The 23,083-nt window shown below is 35.7% G+C and overlaps 1 protein-coding gene across 6 annotated transcripts; it reads left to right on the plus strand.

The window, feature by feature from the left end:
• The first annotated feature begins 116 nt into the window (after positions 1-116).
• LOC119085542 (WAS/WASL-interacting protein family member 2) lies at positions 117-22,376 on the plus strand. Of its 6 annotated transcripts, none has more exons than XM_037195958.1 (8): positions 117-516; positions 10,183-10,540; positions 13,560-13,914; positions 14,048-14,374; positions 15,236-15,366; positions 15,432-15,793; positions 15,932-16,190; positions 19,920-21,901. In XM_037195958.1, exons 2-8 carry the CDS (start codon positions 10,198-10,200, stop codon positions 20,030-20,032), a joined length of 1,890 nt encoding a protein of 629 aa, XP_037051853.1. In that variant the 5' UTR covers positions 117-516; positions 10,183-10,197; the 3' UTR covers positions 20,033-21,901. The 6 variants fall into 6 exon arrangements, with proteins under 6 accessions (XP_037051853.1, XP_037051855.1, XP_037051854.1 ...); XM_037195960.1 differs by lacking the exon at positions 19,920-21,901 and adding an exon at positions 21,908-22,367 and having other exon boundaries at positions 128-516; XM_037195959.1 differs by lacking the exon at positions 19,920-21,901 and having other exon boundaries at positions 128-516; positions 15,932-16,209.
• The last annotated feature ends 707 nt before the right edge of the window (positions 22,377-23,083 follow it).

Raw genomic sequence — 23,083 nt, forward strand, 5'->3', positions numbered from 1 at the left:
TTAGATCGCACCGTTCGCACCATATTCAAAATCGTTGTGAACGCATTCCCATCTCATTCGTGCCACATTAACGAAAAAGTTAGTGATTCGTCAAAAATATTGAATATACGCGAGATCGAAAAGAGACATTCGTTCGTGTATTATTGTGACGACAAGTTCGATAATCAAAGAAATATGTGATGTGATCAGAAAAGTGTAATAAAAAATAACAAAAAAAAGTTTCTTGCCCTAGCGTTTGTGTCCAAGAAAAGGGAATTTTCGACCGAAAACTGTGATATAAATTGATCCGAACACAAAACAGAAAAAAAACAATATTCGACGAACGTGCGATACACACACTGTGCAGTGCTCAAATTATTTTCATGTGGAAATATCTTAATGTTTTGAGAATTTGTGATAATGTGGCAGTGCGAATATTGTTGAAAAAGTGCGAAGTAAACTTTACATCCATACACATTCCGGAACATCGACTTTCGTTGGATTCGGCTAAAGGATTTTAAAAATTAATCGAAAAACGTACGTATCAATTCGACAATATTGACAACATTTTTTTTGTAGAGTTGGTTGTGCAAAAATTGTTAATTTAGGTTGCTCGACGAGTGAGCAAAAAAAAATGATATACACAACACAACACAAACACCTTGACGAAATTTAGTAACACCACACAATTCGCTATTCATCAAGAAATGTTTTTTTTCTTCGTCTTTTGATTCATTTTTTGCTCTTCATTCAATGAAAATTTCTCAATCAGAGTGAACCTTACAATGGGTCTTATCGCTATCTATAAATTGCGTACCTGCTGGCAGATTATTCTCCACTTAATTTCACTTTAATTGTCTTTTAAGTGGAGGCTACGGGTCCCTTTTTCCAGTCAGAAATGTTTTTAATTGAAATCATAAACATTTTAGCGCGTCAAGGTTACGATAGTGATTTTATTATTAGTATTCGTTGTGTGTGGATCTCTTGTTAAAAAAAAAAAACAATATTCACAGCACACTCTCTTGCTGTTTCAGTCTTTTAAACGCGGTTTTTTTATCTGATTAAAATTCATTGAGTTTTGTAACCTTTTGCAAAAGATTCCGAACAATTTAGTCTTAATACATTTATTTAACATGGAAAAATTTATTTACATTTTACATCAAAACGTAAATTTATTTATTGTGACTAATGGTGCGTTCGATTATACGAATGATTCATAAAGTCGATACAAAAGACACATTGAGGTCTTGGAGGTGATTTTTTTTCTTCTTCTTTCTGATATAATTGTCGATTACGGAATCTATAAAAGGATGACATGACACGAGAAGCGATCGAAAGTTATGTTTCATTCGACGTGTCTTACGAATCGTTTATTCCAAGAACCTGATGTTTTTCCAACTGAGCAATCAATCCACTTTATGTGGAGATTACTGCCAGTGTCTTATCAGCTCGTTTTTTATGGAAACATTGAAAGTTATGACGAGCGAACTAAATTAAACAAAATTGATAGGAGGCTATTGTAACGATTTAAATGGTTTTTCATTCGTCCAACGAGTTACACACTTATCCAACTCAAAATTCATGACAAAAATGTTGGTAACACTTTCAATGCAACCAGCACTGTCGGAACTACTTTTACTCTATACTAACCTCAACCTGCCCATTTGTCTTCTTTACCATATCCACAGATTCACTTATTTCTTTGATTCACTGAATGGTGTTTTCACCAATTTTCCAACTAAAAACAACGGCGACACGAGGGATGACGAACTTCTAGGACTAAATCGTATGGAATTAAATGAGATTAGTCCTCTTGGACCATTAATCTAATACGATTTAGTCCGAGAAGTACGGTACCCCTCGCAGTGACCTGACTAACTTAGTATTCGTTCTAAATTTCGTACCAATTTTCGTAAACTGTAGGAAGTGTGTATGAGAATGTTGGTTTTGTCTATCGGATAATCATATTTTCGGAAACTATCACGGATATCAGCCCCACGCTAGTGATCGGATCGAAAGTGCTTCAAAGCCGACAGGCCAGTTTCGATCGGATTCCAAAAACCCTCAGTTGGCACAGCTCTACCTTAAGCCGAAAACACAAGAGCAACTTTGCATTTTTTAGCCTTGGAAAACGCAGCACAACCGTTGATTCCGACAGCTCAAAATTGGTTGGATGTTTTCGGCCTTACAGCCGGTATACTAAAGTTTCGGTCTACAATATGACCATTATCAAGCCTTTCACTTCCAAAACTTATTCAAAATAATCAATTACGCCCAAATTTATAACAAAATTTCATGAATAAAGAACATTCTTCAAACCTCAACAACCAAACGAATATAATTGACATTGTCTAGAGCTTTCGCGGTCCTTTGAATATTTCTTTGGTTACTTTTATCCCTTTCAATATCAAATCTTTTACTTCATTAGTTTTACTTAACTCTTGTAATTGCCATCAATGTCCGATGACTATGGAAACAGAATGTCTCTACAAATAATTCTCAAAGGTCACCTAAGACACAAGTCAAATGTTTATTAGAGAACTAGTTCCTCAGCTACCCCTTACCGATTTAATGTGGAACGAACTGCGAAAATTGCATAATTATATTCATTTGGATAAGCATAAGGTAGCCATATGTTTTGTATTTACACAAAGTCGACATATTTGGTTCGACAGACAGACGCTGCTGTTTAGCAAAATGTTATGCGAAGTATCAGTATAAATAAGCCACACAATGTATTGATACACAATTCTCGCAGAGTGACTCATATAGTCTACCTAATGTGTAATTTAAAACAGCAGTGCAGTTCTATTGCAAAAATAGCCTGGTAACATCTCCAACATGTGAAATTTTGTTGCTGAGAAATGTACCAGATAAGACTAACCTCGTGGTTATGAGTCTATCTGGCCAATAAAGACCTCCAGCTAATATCCTCTTATATAAGAGAATCTAAGCCAAATGAAGATAGCAGAAGATAATTCAAACAAAAGAACAGATTTAATGAACGCTTGCCGTTTACAATAGGTCAACAAAGGAACATCAGTCTCACTTCTCACTATCCAACCAAATGATGACATAACTATCATAAAATGTTCAATAAATTGTTCGTTTTATTAAAAGCACCACAGCTTCGTTAACAGATTGTTAGTCCCGTACGAAGTACTCGGGGCTATTAGGATTAATATGCCGTTTGTATAACACATGGAATTCAAAGAAGATGGTAAGGGCAAAGCCATTTTACTCTGCGTGTACGTGTCTGTCTGTGTAGGGTATACATTGAGTGAATTTAATTTTCCCTGATAGGTAATCATAATTGCGGGTTTAAGTTCGAAGATGGGCATATTTGTGTCGGTCCTTCCTAACGTAGTGCCGTTTCATTATTTTAAGGTTTTCGGTAAAATAAATGTAAATGAAACGATGCCAATTCACGAAAAGAAGTTTATTAAAATCCTGAGTTAGGGGCTTAGATGAGGCTACTCGTCCCTAAGCGTTTTTTTTAGCAATAAATCGAGTAAATTTCAACTGATTTTCCTAGTTTTTGTTCTATTTAAATACCGAACAGAATGTTGTTCAAGAAGTTTTAAATTTGACTTTCTGGAATTACTTCATTCGCGGTCTTAAGAGTTTTTTTTGCACATAAATCGAGTACGTCACATCGAATCTCGCTAAATTCTGTTTTGTATGATGATCAAACGAAGAGTGAAAAATGTAAGGGCGCTCCTCTGGGGTCCCAAGTGCATATAAGTGAACTGTTTCGAAGAGGGCTTGCTTTTAGGAATTTTAAATCTGAAAAGTTCCGAAAAAATTCAAAAATTGAAATTTTCAGAATTTTTGAGAATAAAAAATCCCAAAAAAGCCATGGTACACGGGCTTTCGTAACATGAATTTCCTCTAGCTGTTTTTCAACTGATCTACACATCCAATCAAAACTGTTTATGCTTGTTTATACGGTTGAAGCTGCTACACGCACGCCCGTGGCAGTGGTAAAATACTATCAAGACATATGAACAGATTTGATTGTTTGTGTGGATCAGCTGAAAAACAGCTGAAGCAAATGCATGCTGAAATTTCACTGCCTCTGACTGTATGCAAAATTTCTAAGATTAATACTTTCTGCAAAAAACTTTTGTTTCACGCTTTGACTACGCAGCAAGTAGAGTTATGGACGTAGCGTTACGTACGCAATAGGTATACGGTGTCGTACCATAGCTTATGCTTAGAAAAAAAAATTCTGAATTTTTCTGAATTTTTTTCTGAATTTTTCTGAATTAAAATTCCGAATAATAAGCTATGTTTCTTACGGGACTCACGTCCGCAGCATCTACACGTTCTCTATTCGCATTTTCATCTGTGCATGCATCGAACATAGCATATGAAAATCACCATACGGTTCTCAATATCATTCTTTCCATGGGTATAAACAGCATGGTATGGTGTGTGATAATAATTTAATTGTTCGTTTCGTTGTGTCTCGCACTTTAAATCGACCAATCTGAACAATTATGGTTTATATTTACGTTATTTACCTCCCGGGACGATCGAGTATAATTATTGAGTAGGTTTTGGGTTGATTGGAGCCGCGACTCGCACTCGTTCGATGTTGTATGATTCTATTTCAATCTTCAAACGGATTCTCATGGCTTGGGATTGTTTCATTCCAATTTAATTCAATTCTTATAAATTTTCGATGCTGAAAATATCAAACATCTTCGAATGCATGCAAATTGTCTCCTACACGGCTGATCAAATCTTTCTAAAAATAACTCTACGATTTTTAGAACTTTCAATTTTTGTATAAAAAAAACAACAACAACAAAACGAAACAGTCGTCGGTATATTATACCTATGCTGTTGTGCGAACTGAGACGTTTAAGTTGCATGCAGCGGAGAGATGCGATACGACGATTCGGTGAACTATTTTCACATATCAATTTCATGTGTTTTGCAACAATGTATCAACGGCGAAAGGAAGTGCAAAAATAAATTTATCAAAATGTTAAAACAACAGAAAAGAAAAAAAAAGTTTCTTTTTCTCTCGCACATCTTTGCTCCATTTTTCAATTCAACGGAATGATTTTTTCATAAAAAGAAAGAAAGAAAATGCATGCAACGCAATCAAATACTTGTAATGTACCACTTCCGACCATAAAAACATTAAAAACAATATTTATTTACACTCGTCATAATATCACAACTAATTGTACATTCTCAAACGAACAGCCGTTTTTTTTCTTCAAACGTTGACTTCTCTCATCTGTGATAAAGTACGTACATCATCAGTTTTTTTTTTACATACATCAACAATATGGGTCACATTATGTCTGCCGATTCTCTGATACATTCAGCATTACTGCACATAACATTCATACTGGTAATCACTTTTCAAGGTTCGTGCCATTGTAAATATTTCAACATTAAACTTATAACCCCTAACAGTACTCTTTGCCAAGTTCTTCAAAATAAAAATAATTTTTTTTTGTTTTGTGTCGTCATCAAAGCTTAACGCGCTGTCTATAAATACCGTATGTTTCTTACTTCTTGATTCAATTGGTCATTTGGTCTTGATTCGGGTCTTGCCACATGCCACAACAAACGGCATGATCGGCGAGAATACGGCATGTTCATGTTCAATGCGAAAATACGAAATTTTTGGGTAGTTGCGAGTCATCTGTGGATGCGGGTCAATGCCTCAATTTTTATGTATAAATAAATGTGATTTGAATTGAGTGTTTTGAGGGCTATGGTCAATTGAAAAATTAATTTTAGGATGTAGATGAATATGAGGTGATTTAGATGGAATGAAGCATCGGAAAATGTGTTTTTTTTTTGTAAAATTCTCTTACGCTCAGTTGAGTGATTTATGTAATACTGAGCAGGAACTATTCTGCGACTCTTCCCGAAAATTTGTTACATTTTTCGTATTCATGAGGACCAATATTTTTCCGAAAATTTTGGAGAATTTCGAAAAATGTAGTTAGTCTCTATGGTGTTTTTGAACTCGTGGGGTAAGGTCTATAAGATTTTAACAAGGAATCCTTTGGGGTCTCTTGGAAAAATTCGATTAGGCTGAAAAGCATATTAATTGTTAGGAATTCAAAATCCACAATTGTTTTTACATTTTTGTGGGCTTATCGTTCAAATCTTAAAGACCACCCAAACTTAAAATTCAATTGCGAATCTAGTGAGATATAAAGAATCTCTAAACAATCGTGAGACTTTGTGACTTATTTTTGGTTGCGACATTTTTCTAATTGACGATTCACAGTGAAGCTATGATGGCACATTTTCGACCATTTGTTCATAAGTCATTTGATCTACATTTTCCATCGGTTGGTCTTTCGATAATACCCGTTCTGGAAAGCTCTGCATTTTATTACTTATAACGCTAGATGAGTTACTCTGAAGTTATCAAGCCCGGACTGGCTATGCTGGGCGATCGCCTTTTGCTTTTTGGCGCTCCTCAGATCAATAAAAATTATTTAGGTGCCTCTGAGCCTTTTTCAGCCATTTCGACCGATGCTCCTTTTGGTAGCCAGTCCGGCCCTGGAAGTTAAGGTTATTGATGAATCATAAAAAATGTCAGACAAAAATAATTCTCGACGCGCAATGACTGTTAGGGAAATGGTTCTATAAAAATGATTTCTCTTGGAGGTGTTGCGTTGATTGCCAACAGTCCACAATCCAATTTTTTCATAAAGTATTTATCCCTTCTCGACACGGTTTCTTTTACAAACTTTTACTAAGACTTATCATCCCTCATAAAACACATTGTCTTCTGGAATTAGTTAGCCCTTTTCGGGACTATATGTAACTATACGCCAAAGGTCATTCATTATGTACAGCGACAACGATGACAAGAATAGGTGATGAGCTCCAGTCAAATGTTAGACCAAATATTGAAGGATTAGATTTTGTATCAAATACTAAAAGATATTTTACTTAAACGAAGAAACAAATTTAATTATTTTGTCGTTCCTAAAATGGTTACCTATAATTAGAAACAATTATCTGTTAATTGCAAACAATTTGTACCACCTGTTTCAATCTTTATATCGAACAATCGTCAATGATTTTTTTGAATATCCAACTAACACCATAAATGATTCAACGTTAATTGAGTTATTAAACTCATGCACACCACGTTCACCGCGTATATCCTATGTTAAATAGCAACCATCAGACCAAACTTTACCATCACTTTAACTTTTAGCTAAACGACTAAAATCGCCGTGTTTTGATTGACACATGATAAAAGCTCGGAAATGCGTGTTTCGGTTATTTAACGAGCTTATTAAGTCATTGTGTGTTCACCAAATTGAGTTTTCGCTGTTTCTTTTTATTGTTCCATAGAATTTCATTTTCATAGCGGAATAAATAAGGCAATGGCTGATATTTTATGGGTGATGTTTTGTGTCTATTAATAAAGCAGACAATCGGAAATTGGTTTTATAGGAAGAATGTATATTTTGCCTTCTTGTGGCTTGTATGTTCTGGTATAATGTTTATGAATTATTGCAAGCATAAATGTTTATGATTTTAGTCAGCTCGTTCAAGTAAAGCAAATGGAAGTGACATTTTTTCGACAACATTTTGGATTTAATGTCAGATAATTATTTCAGCCAAAATTGATTTTGTTTAGGTATAATTTCGTACCTTTCCAAATTAACGTTGAATTTGCCAACAAATCGCTGTTGACAAATACCCAGCTACAACTACATCTGTTGTAACAGTGTAGTCATCTTTTGTCCACTGCAACGACTAAAATAAGCGACTTAGTTAATATAGTCTTACATAATGGATGTTAAAACCAATGAAGTAATAGATTTTGTACCAAACACTAGGCGATACTCAGAGTGCAACAATCTTCTATTTGACTAAATAGCTAGTGCAACTTATCATCACAAAGACAGATACCTGTTCACCCTTTTTCTCCCTTTTTTTGCCAGTTATGTAAATGATCATTGAACTCACTTTTGGGCATCGACCGGAAACGAATTTTTCTGCGCTAATTCTCGATTTGCTTCGATTTCATTTAGCCATACAAAGCAAAATTTCTTTTATTCGGTAAAAACCCAAGTTAAGAAAGATTTTCTTCTTTCATAGTCCTCTGTACAACAACAGTAACTACAACTTTTGGTTTCAACACCAGCCTGACTTAAATATCAATTCATTAGTTTAAGGTCAGAGTTTAACAGTTAACTTAAACAAAATCAGCTATAGTGACAAAAAAACGATATGTCGCAATAGAAATCAATTACGTTGGACGAACCGACCTAATTTGTTTAAAGTTAAAATGATATGGAAATTGATCGACTTAAAAGGTTTAAATTTAATGCAAAAGATAAGAGGTGTATAAGCCAGGCCTACGTTATAGGTGTACATTTCGCTATTTTGTCATCCACAAATTTAACAAGTTCCAATTTTTCATTCGCTTCCTATCATATCTGCTTAAGTGCATCGTTTTCTAAAAAAAAAAAATAATTAAAAATTCTTCAATGGTCTAAGAGAGTTTCAAAAAGAAATCATCAAGTGGTATGCTGTGTTTGTTGACGGAAGATACATTTTTTTTCTTCATTTCAACTGAAAAAGCACATATGTCTGTGATAGCAAATACGGTCAATTAAATTGAATGTGCAAATAAAATCATCATTTGAAGTTATATGGGCTCTGTGAGTTGAAAAGCATGCGAAACAAAAACAACACCAATACCAGTGTACACACCAGGTTAATAAAAATGTCCAAGTAAAATTGGAAATACAACATTTCGGATGAGCGAACGTCTTTTTTTATTTGCTTTTCTGAACTGAAACTATTTATTATGTTTTCATTTGTTCGGCTAAGGAGGAATGTTTCTATTATGAGCTTGAATGACAACAAATATTTCAGTTTTTATCTGCATTACCTGTATCTATTCGCACAGGTTTGTCTTATCATGTTTGTTATCAGTGCTAAATAGATTATGTCTTTGTTAACAGATGCCTTAAGCGATAGCAGATTTTATTTATAAGCAAGAAAAATATTTCATTATTCGGCACCGATTTGAATCTAATTTTCGGATTTTTTTTTTGCGAATTTTGAAGCTTGTCTGACTTAAAGGTAATATCTCAGATACTTGTCAGAATGGTTCTGTTCTTGATTTACAGTTAAATTGAGGCTGTACCACGAAGGTCATTTTTTGGGTATCGTAGTGACATCAAATCTGTTGCTTCTGACGTTCAAAGGCGCCAAGGGATTGATACAAAATCTTCTACTTCATTTGTTTTAAAATCCATTTTGTGATATATAAGACTAATTTAGCCGTAGGTCATTGCTTATTTAATTCGTTGTTATCGATAAGAGGTGATTATAACAGGTAATGCGATTTAAATTAAGTCTCTTGATTTGAGTACACAGTCCAGTTAAAAATGTATAATAAACATGCAAAATTTTGACCGAAAAATTGGACAAATGTCAAACTCTGATTTTTCAATTCCAAAGTGTCAGGTGGTAGTCTAATCAACCTTTCAAATTTACGATTTTTATTCATTACTTATATACATTAAACATTATCTATACATTCTACACAGCTCTGTAAAAGTTTGTAGATTTGAAGACGAGCACAACAATACTTTTTTCTATTCAAATTGTTTCTTAATCTGAGCACCTTCAGAATTTTTACGCTATTTGCATCTTCCCACCAGGTAATATGCATATCAGCAATTTTTTTTCTTCTGTGAATAAGACTTTTTGTTGAAGAAAATTGTGCGTCAGTCAAAATACCTTGTAAATGAATTGATTATTCATTTGCTATCTGCACCGACCCACACCTTCGTATTTAACTTCCAATTATTTTCAAAACAAAAAACCATTGGATTCCTCTAAATATGTGATGTAATGATGTAATCCTAAATGCTGTGTACAAAATACGAAAGTAAATAGACATTCGGAAAAAACTCAATAAAATTTTATCAATAAAATTGTTCGTCTACCTCATATTACTTATCGATTCATAAGTAAACTAATTCCACGCAAAATAGCCGACTATATCTTATCAATAACGACATTCAAGTTCTAAGACCTTTGTTGTCACATCACAATGACTAATAAGTGGAATATAACATTAAAAATATATTTGCGTTTCAACTGAAAAACAATTGCTCGTGTTTTTAATTTCGTTTCTTTTTCTTCATTTTTTTAATTTTTTTTTTCATTTTTATTTTTCAGTTTTTATTGAACGAAATGGGTGTTCCACCTCCACCACCACCAGGTCCACCTCCACCGCCTGGACCACCACCGCCACCAATGGGCGGTTTCAAATTGGGTGGTTCGAGTGGCGGCGGCGGTGATACGAGAGCTGCTCTATTGCAAAGCATTCAAATGGGTGCCAAATTGAAGAAAACGGTTACAGTGGACAAAAGTGCACCGATTATATCGGGGAAAGTTGCGGGTAATGTCAGTCAGTCGACCACCGTCAAAGCTCCATCGAATAATGGTAGCATGACGAACGGAGGGAATGCTAAGCTTGGTGGCATTTTTGAAGGAATGTCAAAAATGCCAACACTAAAACCGGTTGGTGGACGAGGTGAGTGTTTTTTTTTGGCTTATCCTTTATCCTAACACATTCATTACAATTCTTTCACTTACAATTGGCAATTGTGCACTATCATTAAATCTATTACGTCGTCTGTTCACAATCACACCGTTTGATGCAAAATCTACTATCTGCACTAGATTTAAGACATTTTCAGAGAACTCATCTCTTCTTTGATACAAATAGATCGCTAGTTATGTCTGAAGCTACAAATATTATGACTCATCTGCATCGTATGTGCACTGACACCGACGTAGATATGTTAAAAGTAATAAATTATTTACTAAAATACAAACGACTTGCCATAACCGATGTTGTACTAGCTGAGTGCTATCACTTTATACATAGTACCACATCCGACCCATACACACTGCGCGTATAACATGCACTTTAGTCGTAAATTTTCAACTCAATCCGAGAGCGCACTTAAATTCTCGAATGAATCATTCGAGCACTTTTGAAAATATTGGGTAATAATTGCTCGACACTGAAACATTCACTGCAAAAGCACTTGACATGTTTTATGAACTAACAAGTGCCTAGCTAACATAAATTGAAAGTCAAAATTTGTATCTGAAAAATGAATCAGAGAAATGAGCTGAGCATATAATAGAAGTCTTTGAAAGAGGATTTTATCACAAACGAAAACGATTTATTTGAAGGATTTTCACGGGATTTTATAATTTGCAAATAGCCTGTAAAATTCCGAGCCATTATTACCCAATATTTTCAGAAGTGCACGAGTGATTCATTCGAGTGTGTATGTGTGCTCATTGCATTAAATGAGTTGAAAATTTACGACTAAAGTGCATCGTATGTCATACGCAGAACGGAATAGGCATCACTATAAATATTGATAGCACTAGCACTCAGCTAGTAACATCAATTATGACAATTTATAAGTATTTGAATAAGTAATTTATTGTGGATGAAATTCAGTTCAGTGCAATTTCGCAGGGACTGAGTCAGAATATTTGTCGCTTTAAATAACCGAAAAAGATGAGAACTGAACAAAGAAATTTTTAAGAATTTTATTGCCATGAGATACTATCCTCAAAAAAATGCAAATAAGGCGGCGGCACCAGTCTCCATGACCAGTAGTCGGACAACTATTGTTCTTTTATTTATCAAACAGAAAGAATAGTAGGTGTCCGACTATTGGTCGGAGACTGGCGCGAGCGCCCATCCTAATCACGAGATTGATAAGCGATTTTATTTAACAGACAGTTTCGCCATATCATCATTTCATCTACAACTTCGCCTTGCGTTTGATACAAAATCTGTTACTTCATTTGTTTAACACATGTTTCATATACAATACAAGTTAACCAGAGGACAGAGCCGCACTGGCTCGAAAATGCCCATCAAAGGCTATAAAGTCACTTTAAGAATCGCCCGAATATAGTATGGTCAGTTAGGGCCTGACCGGAGTTCATTGCTTTTTTCCGTTGTTTCTGTCGATAAAAGAAGTTTCTGAAAGGTTGAAGGGAAGGGTGTATTTTGCACATAGTCAATTGCTTACTTCGTAAATCATGAAAGTTCAACTGTTTCACCAATTGGTATTGGTTTCACAGTTTATTCGTGTCAATGATAAAGCCTTATCGATATCCGACAATATAATCTTTCGATGGAGTGAAAACAAAATTAAAATCATTTCTGTGCTGAAATCAACAGCAACATTTTGGTTTGGGACAACAAATTCTCAAAATGTAATAGAAGTTTCCTCATATATTTTGGAAAGCCATGATAAAGTGTCTGATTTGTATGGGAGTGGGAGATGCTGCAAAAAGTGATGAATTTGTGGCTATTCAATGTGGACACTGTTTTCATAAAAATTGCCTGGAAGTATGGCTACAAACTTCACACACCTGTCCAGCATGTCGCTTGCCAACGGAATCAAACAGACTTATCAAATTACACGTAGAATTCGAATACAATCATTGTGAAGGTTGCAGAATCGTACAAAGTGAAGTGTTAGATAAAGTATCAACGATCGATTTGTTAGAGATTGAATGCAGCAATCTGAGAGAAACGGTTTCTGTTCAACGCAATAACATTTCAGAATTGTGTAACGAATGTAGTGAGCTGAAAAGAGAAAATGCATGCCAGGAGGACCAAATTGTAGATTTGATACATAAGTGCATCGATTGCAAGAACGAAGATTTGTTGAACAAGGATAGAATTAAGGAATTGGAAAATGTGATTTCGTTACACAAGGAGAAGGAGAAGAAATGTGAAGAGGAGTGTTGGGACTACAAAATTGAAATTTTACAATGTAAAGGCAAAATTGCTAAATTCGCGAGAAAGTATAGTCGTTTGAAAAATGAAGCTTCACTGCAAAAGAAGAAGATCTCGTCACTGGAGGAGGAGTGCAATGATTTCAGAAGCCAAATATCGTTTTCAGTACTCGGGGAAAATAGTGACAGCAGTACTGCAAGGCAAACGATATGTGAAGATTTGGATGAACAAATTGTATTGGAACATCAAGGTAATAACTCATTATAGAGATGAAAGTCGAGAAACGAAATCGGAAACATGAGAACGTTTTTGTATTGGTACATAAATGACGTCACGATGTTCTATTGAATTTTTAGGACACGAGTGACTAGAAAAGGGTCAAAATTCACCCAAATGTGTTAGAACCGTCACATTTTCCGTTACACATCACCTTCCTTATGGCGTGATATCATTTGTGTAAACCCTTAGAAATTTGAACAGACAGCAATAATGAGCAAATGAGGGTATACTGCAGTTGATTCATCTGTTATCGATAACGTCGCGAGAAATAAACGACAAGCTTTGACTGATGTGCTCTTATACAGGGCGAACTCTATGTTAAAAAAATGAAGTAAAAGATTTCGGATCAATCTATTGAAAGAACGAAGTAACAGAACCGATTTCTGCATACATTCTGTGAAAGCAATCCCTTCTTTTGTGACTCTTTCATTTCGTTTTCTAATCTTAACGAGTAACCGACTGATGATGATAATTTCCTTTTTATTTTGAATAGGTCTGAGTACAACGCCAACGAACCGATCGCCACCAAGCGAACCAACAGAAACAACACAACAAACAAACTACAATTCCAATGGACCTGCCTTAGATTTTAATGCCGAGCTGACTAAACATTTGACGCTCAAAAAGCAGAAGAAACAACAACAAGAACAGTCAGCTAATGCAACCGAGGCAAATCTAAGAACAAATCGAGGTCCACCGCCTCAACCTCCGGCACAAAAGCAATATCCAGTTGATTCAGCACCAAAAGGGAAAAGTAGTCCACCAGCCGTACCGCCGCCGCCAATCACACAACAGCAACATTCGAACGAATCAAATTCTAGTGCATTATTCAAAAAACAGACAAATAGGTGAGCTAACGTCACGGCAATTCGCTGCAATATATTATTTAGAAAAGCCCTTGCTATAGCCGCCACCCATAAGTCATTTTTGTCGAATTTTGCTTATCAATCAATCAAATTTGTAAATGTCCTCCTCATACAGCCATTCAACATCGCTGAGTCCTACAACAAATGGCATATCGCTTAATTCGAATACAGTAGTTGCACCCAATAAATCGTCGTTGTTTAGTAATATGTCCCAAACGACAACGACTAATGACCGAGAGAGCAATAGTAGCATCAGCAGCCTTAATAGTAACAGTAATAGTACGAAGCCAGTACCGAATCATGGTAAACCCAATTGTGCGCCAAAGCCTCCAGGCATACAGCAAATTATCGCTGCTAAAGGTGGTAACAACGGTAGCACTAACGGTAGTAATGGAACAGGACGACCAACAGTGGCTAGACATCACAGTATGAAAAGTCCAAGGTAATTGAATTGACGGTTTTGCGTTCTGTAGTCGTTCGCATAGATTTGCATTAATTGTTGGCTTAGCTTATCATCTTTTATCGACAGAACTCTGCAAGGAATTCCAGTTCCACTAAAGTTTTTACTTGCCTCCAAAACTCATTATATGCAGACAGTGCCGGCCGGGCCATATGGGATTAGATGGAGAAACACAAATGCGCTCTTAAGCCCGATTTACCTATCTAACATCTATGGCGCCTTTTTCGTCATTCTCAAGTTTTGTTTAGAAAGATTTGAGTTCGGTCTGACCGAAACCCGAACCTGATTTCGATCAGAACCTTAACTAAGATTTCATGATCGACCAGAACTTGACCTGAACCTGAAATTATCTATTTCGGATTCCACTCGAACCTGAATCGGTTCGACCCGAAACTTAACTTTCAGGTTTGAACTGCAACTGAAATTTCTGGAGTAAGAATCTCTGGTTACCCGAGCCCGACCTGATCAGTCGGAAATTTCAGGTTCTGGTCAGGCTCGGATCAACCCCGAAAGTAACGAACGAAAGTCATACTTGAATCGAACCAAGTCAGATTCGCGTCGGTCTCGAGTCGAAACCGAAATCGAAAATTTCCGAATCGGGTCAAGTTCGGGTCAAACTCGAAATCTTAGTTCAGGCTCGGGTTAAAATCCAGTTCGGACGAACCAGAATTGAAACAGATTAAATCGAATCCAATTTATTGAATAACCCACCTGTGCCTTTGGAATCAAGGCCGGAACTGTCTGCAGAATGTTTTCAAAAATAGATTTCTATTTGTGTGCATGCTGCCTCGTGTAAAACTTAAAACTCCAATCCAATTAATGCATTCTCCAATTTTTCGACAGATCTCCGCCAGTTACAACCAGCGGTGGACCAGTATTCCCAACAACTCAACATTTCGGCACAATGCGCGGCGCTCCGCAACAATTTCAGTCGCAAGACTCGATTAATCGACCTGCACCGACAGCACCAATAGGTACGCAATACAACGGCAACTGAAATTGGTTTTTTGCATTTGAAATTCATATTTTTCCAATCCAGGACGACCAACAGTTGCACCGCCTCGACCTCCGAACATCAAACCGCCTCCACCACCCACGCCGATTCGTAGTATTTCCAATACGAACCTAACAAATTTACCATTAAGTCTACCGCCAAATGCTGTGAATAGTAATTCGAATTTCGGTTCGGCGACGAACGTATCATCGAATGCATCGACACTGAAAAAGCAAATGAAGCACCAGGTCGGTTCCAGTTCGGTGAACGATGTTTCTAGCATGCACAATACGGCGAACAGTATTAGCAATAATAATTTAGGAATGCAAAGTGAAAAAAGTGCACCGCCATTGCCACCGCATCGAACGTGTCCAGCACCGCCGCCACCAGTGCGACAGAATAGCAATGTGAGTGTTTAATCAATTTTGTTTTTTGCCTGATAATTCTCGACTTAACATGGATAATGTGATAACGGTAGCCGTGTGTCTGATAAAAACGTTTTTTTTTGCTTTCATTGAAACAAGTCTTTCTATTTCGTACTACAGTCACTAACGGCTCCAGCACCAGTACCACCGCAACGGCACTCATCCATACGCACCTCGTCCGTGTCACATCAAACGGTCACCATGCAATCACCAACGGTAACAGCAACAGTAACAACAACGAAACAAGTGAATCGATTGATCATTGATTTGGAAAAGAAATTTTCGCAAAATTTCCACAACGTGACCGAATTTCGACCACCCGGACCGTTTACCAATCTTCCCAAATCATATCCTAGTCGTAATGTTAAATCGGTTAACGGTATGTATGACTTTTGATAGAAATTGACCATTTTTTTTGTTGTTGCATGGATTGTAATTGTATCAACGACGCGTCTGTGCGTTTTTCTTTTAACTTTTTTTTTGTTCTCTTTGTGAATAAAATTTTTCATTTATTTGTTTTACTAAAATGTCATTTGGATGGTTGGTTAAGTTCTAAAAAAATTGTTGCATGATGAAAAGTTAGCTGCAGCTTACTTGTTAATGAAATGACAATTGTGCAGCCAACGACTTATGATTTCGGTAGAATGTAGTAGGATTTTGAGTAGAAAATTTAATTTGTAATTGCAAACGCCTCACGGTTGGTTTGAAACGAGATTAAATAGGGAACGCCGACCACCAATAATTTTTTTTCATATTATTAATCAGTGATGGACAAGAACATCACACAGGAAAAAATCAAACCGATCGGCTGGGCCGTTTCTGAGAACCAGCAGCTGTGTCGTCCACGGCCTGTAGAGTAGCGGTTAGTTGTGACTTATATTGGGATCGGTAGCAGGACTAATTCTAAGACTTTTTATTTAAAAAAATTCACCTTGGAACATCTGGTTGGGCAGCTGTAGCCCCAAGTAGTCGAAAAATCACGATTTTCAATCGACGATATCTTCGAAAGGAAGCAACCGTGGAAGTTTCGGATTGTTGATATGGATAGAGGGTTACAAGCCCTATCCACCACTAGTAACTGATTTTTTAGATGTTGTCTATAATGGCCCATTTTCGACCATCTTTTTTTTTGCTACCATCGGCGAACTTTGAACACTGCTGGAACGCTTCCAACGTACTTTTTTTAATCAAAATATGTACAGTTGCTTAGCCCTAAGCTTAAGCTTTGTAACATTACCAAGCATGATACTCATCGGTCGCGACGCGTACCGTTTTTGTTAGATTTTTTGTAGCGAGGTCGCTCTACGACGAAATTTACGAACGAATCTTAAATTTCGAAATTGTAACACAGCTACTTCGTGTCCTTTGTTCTTGAATGATTTTTTCGTGGTAATAGACAACAGGTGAGCGTCGAAGAAGTCAAATATGACTGATTTTGGTGTAGGTCGTAGGTGTCACTATTGGGCTTATGCGGGAATTCTGATTTCTTCTAAAATTCAAAAATTTTCTAGGTTTTGGTTGTTAAATCTTTTTTAGTGAGCCAATAATGATTTAGCAACCGTTTTAAATACAATAGCTTCAATAATAATTGAATTTTAGAAGAAATCAGAATTCCCGCATAAGCCCAATAGTGACACCTACACCAAAATCAGTCATATTTGACTTCTTCGACACTCACCTGTTGTCTATTACCACGAAAAAATCATTCAAGAACAAAGGACACGAAGTAGCTGTGTTACAATTTCGAAATCTAAGATTCGTTCGTAAATTTCGTCGTAGAGCGACCTCGCTACAAAAAATCTAACAAAAACGGTACGCGTCGCGACCGATGAGTATCATGCTTGGTAATGTTACAAAGCTTAAGCTTAGGGCTAAGCAACTGTACATATTTTGATTAAAAAAAGTACGTTGGAAGCGTTCCAGCAGTGTTCAAAGTTCGCCGATGGTAGCAAAAAAAAAGATGGTCGAAAATGGGCCATTATAGACAACATCTAAAAAATCAGTTACTAGTGGTGGATAGGGCTTGTAACCCTCTATCCATATCAACAATCCGAAACTTCCACGGTTGCTTCCTTTCGAAGATATCGTCGATTGAAAATCGTGATTTTTCGACTACTTGGGGCTACAGCTGCCCAACCAGATGTTCCAAGGTGAATTTTTTTTAAATAAAAAGTCTTAGAATTAGTCCTGCTACCGATCCCAATATAAGTCACAACTAACCGCTACTCTACAGGCCGTGGACGACACAGCTGCTGGTTCTCAGAAACGGCCCAGCCGATCGGTTTGATTTTTTCCTGTGTGATGTTCTTGTCCATCACTGATTAATAATATGAAAAAAAAATTATTGGTGGTCGGCGTTCCCTATTTAATCTCGTTTCAAACCAACCGTGGCCTTTATGTTAGAACTTTACAACCCAAGTAAGAGACTAATTTTCGACTAAGCGTCGAAAACAAGGGTTCTTTTCGGATATCCAAAACCCAATTTTATTCGACTGGTCTTTCCTCAATTTTAATTTTCCCTCGTAAGTCCTAAATTAGACAAAATTTAGACAAAATTTAGACAAAATTTTCCGATCGGAAAACGGATGACTATGCGGAAACGAAGTGATAAAAATAAAGTATGAGATCCGAATCTAGCACTTCAGTACGATCATTACTGTTTCGACTTGAAGTTATTTCCGAATTGTTTTGCTCACGACTACACAGTACATGATTTAATCATTTCTACCTCTGAACACTAGAAAAGTTTTGCTAGATAATTTTCCTTTGCTACCTTACACAACATACGGTTAGTTGTGGTCTCGCTGAATATGAAATCTATCAATGATTCACCAGTTTTGTGTCTGACTTTGTGGTGAAAATTTTCACCATTCTTTACCTTCACTTATTCCTTCGATCTTTTAATTTTTTTTAAGCTTCTTTATTTGTTTGAAAGAAACAAAAATCTTAAAACTATGATAACGGACAAAATCCTACTGTTTTATGTTGAACAACTTCATTCAAAAGCATAGCAAATGATCGTTAGGAAAAGAATGACTTCGACGGCAAAATGTTCGAAAACTTAAAAAGTGGTAGCAACGATCAAGTAAATTTAAAGACGATTAAGCTAACAACTTACGAGCGCAGTCCGGGAAACACAGAATCGATCTTTTAATTTTTTGTACCTAAGTAAATCCTGATTTTTCCAACGCATTTCGTTGCTTAATATACGGCAATTACTAGTGTGCAACTTCTTATTTCGCAGGAAGTATTTTTAGAAGCTTCATTATCTTGCCATATTTCACCAGTCTACATTTTATGGGGCAATTTTCAGTATCTCCATTTGTTATCTTAAATATTGCTAATGGTGATCTTGTAGGTTTGTTCCAAATAACTGTAAACCCGAACTTTGACAACACGAACGCCGACGATTTCATCCGCAGAGGTGAACATAACCTAAACGTCAACAAATTTCTTTGTAAATTTTTCGTTAAAATTTTCGTCAGCCTGAAAGTTGAGGTTAAGTTGCCTTCTGTGGATGAAATTTGACATTTCGAAATGACCTTTGAACAAACCTATATGGTAGTTGACATTTATTGTTGTCATTGTTGCCGGAGTTCACTTATAGCGAAATTTATGATAAACGTATTGAAGTCATAGATTTTGTATTAAACAATAGGAGATCACAAAAGAAGTAGTAGATTGATGATTTGTTGTCGTTTCTAAACAGTTAAAAAAGTCGGGGAATTGCGACAAAAAATTGATTGGTGATTATGGCTTGGTGATTTTTTTTTTCTTTTAATTTATTTAAATTTGTTCCATCTGCAAGAATTCGATGGTTAGCTTACGACCAAGATTGATTTAGTAGATTTTTTAGGAGACATTCTGTATAATCATGAAATATTTAGTTTTCGCATTAAAAAAAAGCTTCACTAAAAATCTATTCAGTCCATCCTAGCCGTAGGTAGCACTTTCAGCCAATTTCTTGACCCATTCTAGCAGTGCTTTGATTTCAGTAGACTTTTATCTTTTGTTGTTGATGAATTTTTTTTTGTTCAATTTCCTTTTGAATTATCGCTAATCAACTCATTCCTTTTTGTATACGCTACCTTTGATGCACAATTAACAGAAGTAATACGTAAACCTCAAGCGCCGAGTCCGCCAGTTAAGCAACAAAAGTATTATGTGGAATTAGGTGACGATGGTGCCAATACAAATAATAATACGACTACGTATTGCTAATTAGGAACAATAAATGTTTACATTCGTCAATGGGTCGATGTCACATCATAATGTATATGTTAGACTCAAACTAAAGTTTTAGAGCCATATGGAAAGGGAACGGGGCAAGGAGCAAGAGTAAATTGTTGATTGAATTTTTAGTACCGTTGTTGAGAGGGGGATTGCAAAGGGAGTGACAATAGCTCAACATCATTTCTTCCCCATTTCATATTTTAGATCGAGTACATAATCCGTGCGATGTTTTAAGTTACAATTCCTAACCATCCGTCTGTATCTTCTTTACGGTCTAAATTTCTCACTTCATCGCTTCATTACAGCACGAATTTTGTAATAGCTATGGATAGTAAATGGCTTAGTCCTCTGTAACCGTTTAAAGTTCTAGGTCTATCTTCAGACTCAGCCCAATGAGTGATAAATATCTTAGACATTTACTAGATATTCTTAGGGTTTGTCCGTTTAACACCAGCCTTAGGTTTCAAAGGGTATTTTGAACTTCAAGATCATTTTTAGATGCTTTAATGACTTCTAAATGAAAACCGGATAATTTCTCTGACAAAGCAAGGACAGAGATCTGCAAACAAGGGATCTTCGATCTGCGTTTCTGCTTCTTTTTTGAGGAGCATCCCACAATCTAGCCCAATGGTCATTTCTGAATCTATTTTCCTTGAAAGAGAACATAATCAACGAGTCCCTTATATGATAAATCTTGAGGTTATACTAGGCAGTGACTTTTTCACGTCCATTCGGTGAATTCAAAATTGATTTTCAGATATGCTCACCGTCAAGACTAAGTTATGCCAAGAAAGACAGTCTCAAATTTCTCAGTATCTTTAAACCACATCGTTCGCCTTTAGGAGTCTACATACGTATTTGAGCGTTTGGATTGTTGTGATAATGTTACTATAACTTAGAAAAAAAACGATGTGACATTGTGTGACGCCAGTACGAACATGTAAAACGAACGAAGTAATAGATTTGATGAAAATGCAGTAAAGAAATTTGCAATTAGAGTAAATTAATCATCCTCTGTATAGGACAATATTAAGTTGGTTGAACAATTGTAAATAAAAAGGATAAAGTTACGGAAATAAAAAAAATGTTAACTCGAAAAAGGAATACAAATTTCTGGTTGTTTTGTTTCTATCGTTGTCGAGAGGCTGTTCGGAATATGAGTAAGCTGCACCTGTAACTATAAAAAAAACGGCTACGTTATCTGTTGGCATCGGTGACGATAAAAATAAGTAATGAACTCTGGCTTCTGTATACTTAGGGGAATCACAAATACAAATGCACGGATGACACTGTCGTGGTCAAAATGTGTGTTAAACTTAGATCGACGGAAGTAACAGATTTGATATATATCACTCGTGCCTGCCGTTTGTGAAATGTTAATACACTGAACGTCAGTGAAATTAGGACATGGATTTGCTTCCGCTATGTTTTTCAGCTTGTTCATTACACAAACAAAACTGTTTGTATGCGGTTTTTGAACTGTGTACCATGCACGCGAGTGTAACTATTTCACCTGAATTAAGACTTACGAGCGGTTTTGTTTGTGTGATAGGACCAGCTGAAAAACAGGTGATGAAAATTCGTGTCAAAATTTAACTGACATTCCCTGTAGTTTGATCATCAATTTTTTTTAAATCCACGTTAGCTAGAGCTAATTGCTTTCTTTTTTCGCAGTTAAAGTTAACAGATGATTTAGCCGGTCTGTAAAAGGGTAATTCAACTTCAACTTCAGATGATTTGTTTTGTTCTCCGATACTAACAACACATCCTATTCACGTGTGTACATAAATTAACTAAAACCAGTAATTCTGAGAAGGGATATTGATAAAATTTACAATTTTTTTTTATCTCCTTGTTTTGCAGGATAAGAATTAAACAAAAGTCTAAATGTGAATAAAGTCGAGTGTTGTTTTGAGTCCCAACGCTAATCTGCAATATCAGCCTTTATTATTCTGATTTTTTTTTTTTGGTTTGTTTGTTGTATGATGCGGTTAAGTTATGATTTTCTTCTATCTTGAAATAAAACTTTTACTTTCTACTGTAATAATTTTTAAAAATTAAATTTAAAATTAAAGTAATCAAATGAAATGAAAATCGGATTTAAATTTAATTTAGTTTAAGAACAAAAATTAATTAACGCAAAAAAAAGAAAACATTTTATCTGCGACAATAATAATACTAGTCATACACAAAACAGTTTTATTTTCATGTTTTTCTTTTTAATTTACATTTAATTTTAATTTAGAAAAAAGTATAAAGTCTAGTGTAATGTGTAAAGTATGAATAATACGTGCAAGGCAAGTATAATAAACATTTTATTAAGGAAAGAAAATCAAAAGATTTTTTATTTATTTTACTACCCATGCGAAAGTTGACCATTACATAGCAATTTGCTCTCTGCGAAAATGTTCCATTACATGTAGACTATTTTTTAGTTTTATTTATAAAGTACTTCGTATCAGGTACCGAATTGTACGAAAAGTTAACACTAAGTTGGTGGTATAAATAAAACTAAACATTTTAGAGGCTAAGTTTCAATCAACTTAATTTTTCAAGCAATCTCACCATTTTAACAACTACAATATAAATTTCAATTAATGACGATCTTTTTCACCTAGAATCGATTAAAAATAAAGAGACGCTTGTATGCAACAATATTTGTGTTTTGTCTCGACCCCACAAACACTTTTGCACAGTCAAACTGAATAGTGAATGTGCGCGAACTTTTTTGTTTTGTTTTAAAGACTCGTGTGAATCGGAACAGAATATTTTGTTCAGTACAGCATCTTGAAAAGTTTCTCCCTCTGACGATTTTCTACGATACAAGATGACTGCATCTCGTTCGGCTTTGTCAAAGTCGTTTCATTGATAGTAATCAAGAAATGCTTGCTCTCTGTGAATCCGTATAATCAAGAACATCTCTCAAATAATTCGAACCAATTCAAACACTGATAATGATGATTTTTTAAATCGATGTTGTGCTTTACTTTCTATAAGGTGATAACCAGGGCATCCTTTTTGCACCAAAACAAACTTTCT

This window comes from Bradysia coprophila, unplaced genomic scaffold, assembly GCF_014529535.1.
Source record: "Bradysia coprophila strain Holo2 unplaced genomic scaffold, BU_Bcop_v1 contig_94, whole genome shotgun sequence".
Classification (NCBI taxonomy): Eukaryota; Metazoa; Arthropoda; class Insecta; order Diptera; family Sciaridae; genus Bradysia; species Bradysia coprophila.

Bases quoted from the DNA above. Each gene is read 5' to 3' on its own strand.
- LOC119085542 (XM_037195955.1), top strand. From the start codon at position 12,293: ATGATAAAGTGTCTGATTTGTATGGGAGTGGGAGATGCTGCAAAAAGT. The intron at 13,038-13,559 runs GTAATAACTCAT...TATTTTGAATAG, and splicing joins AATTGTATTGGAACATCAAG to GTCTGAGTACAACGCCAACG. The intron at 15,367-15,431 runs GTACGCAATACA...TTTCCAATCCAG, and splicing joins TGCACCGACAGCACCAATAG to GACGACCAACAGTTGCACCG.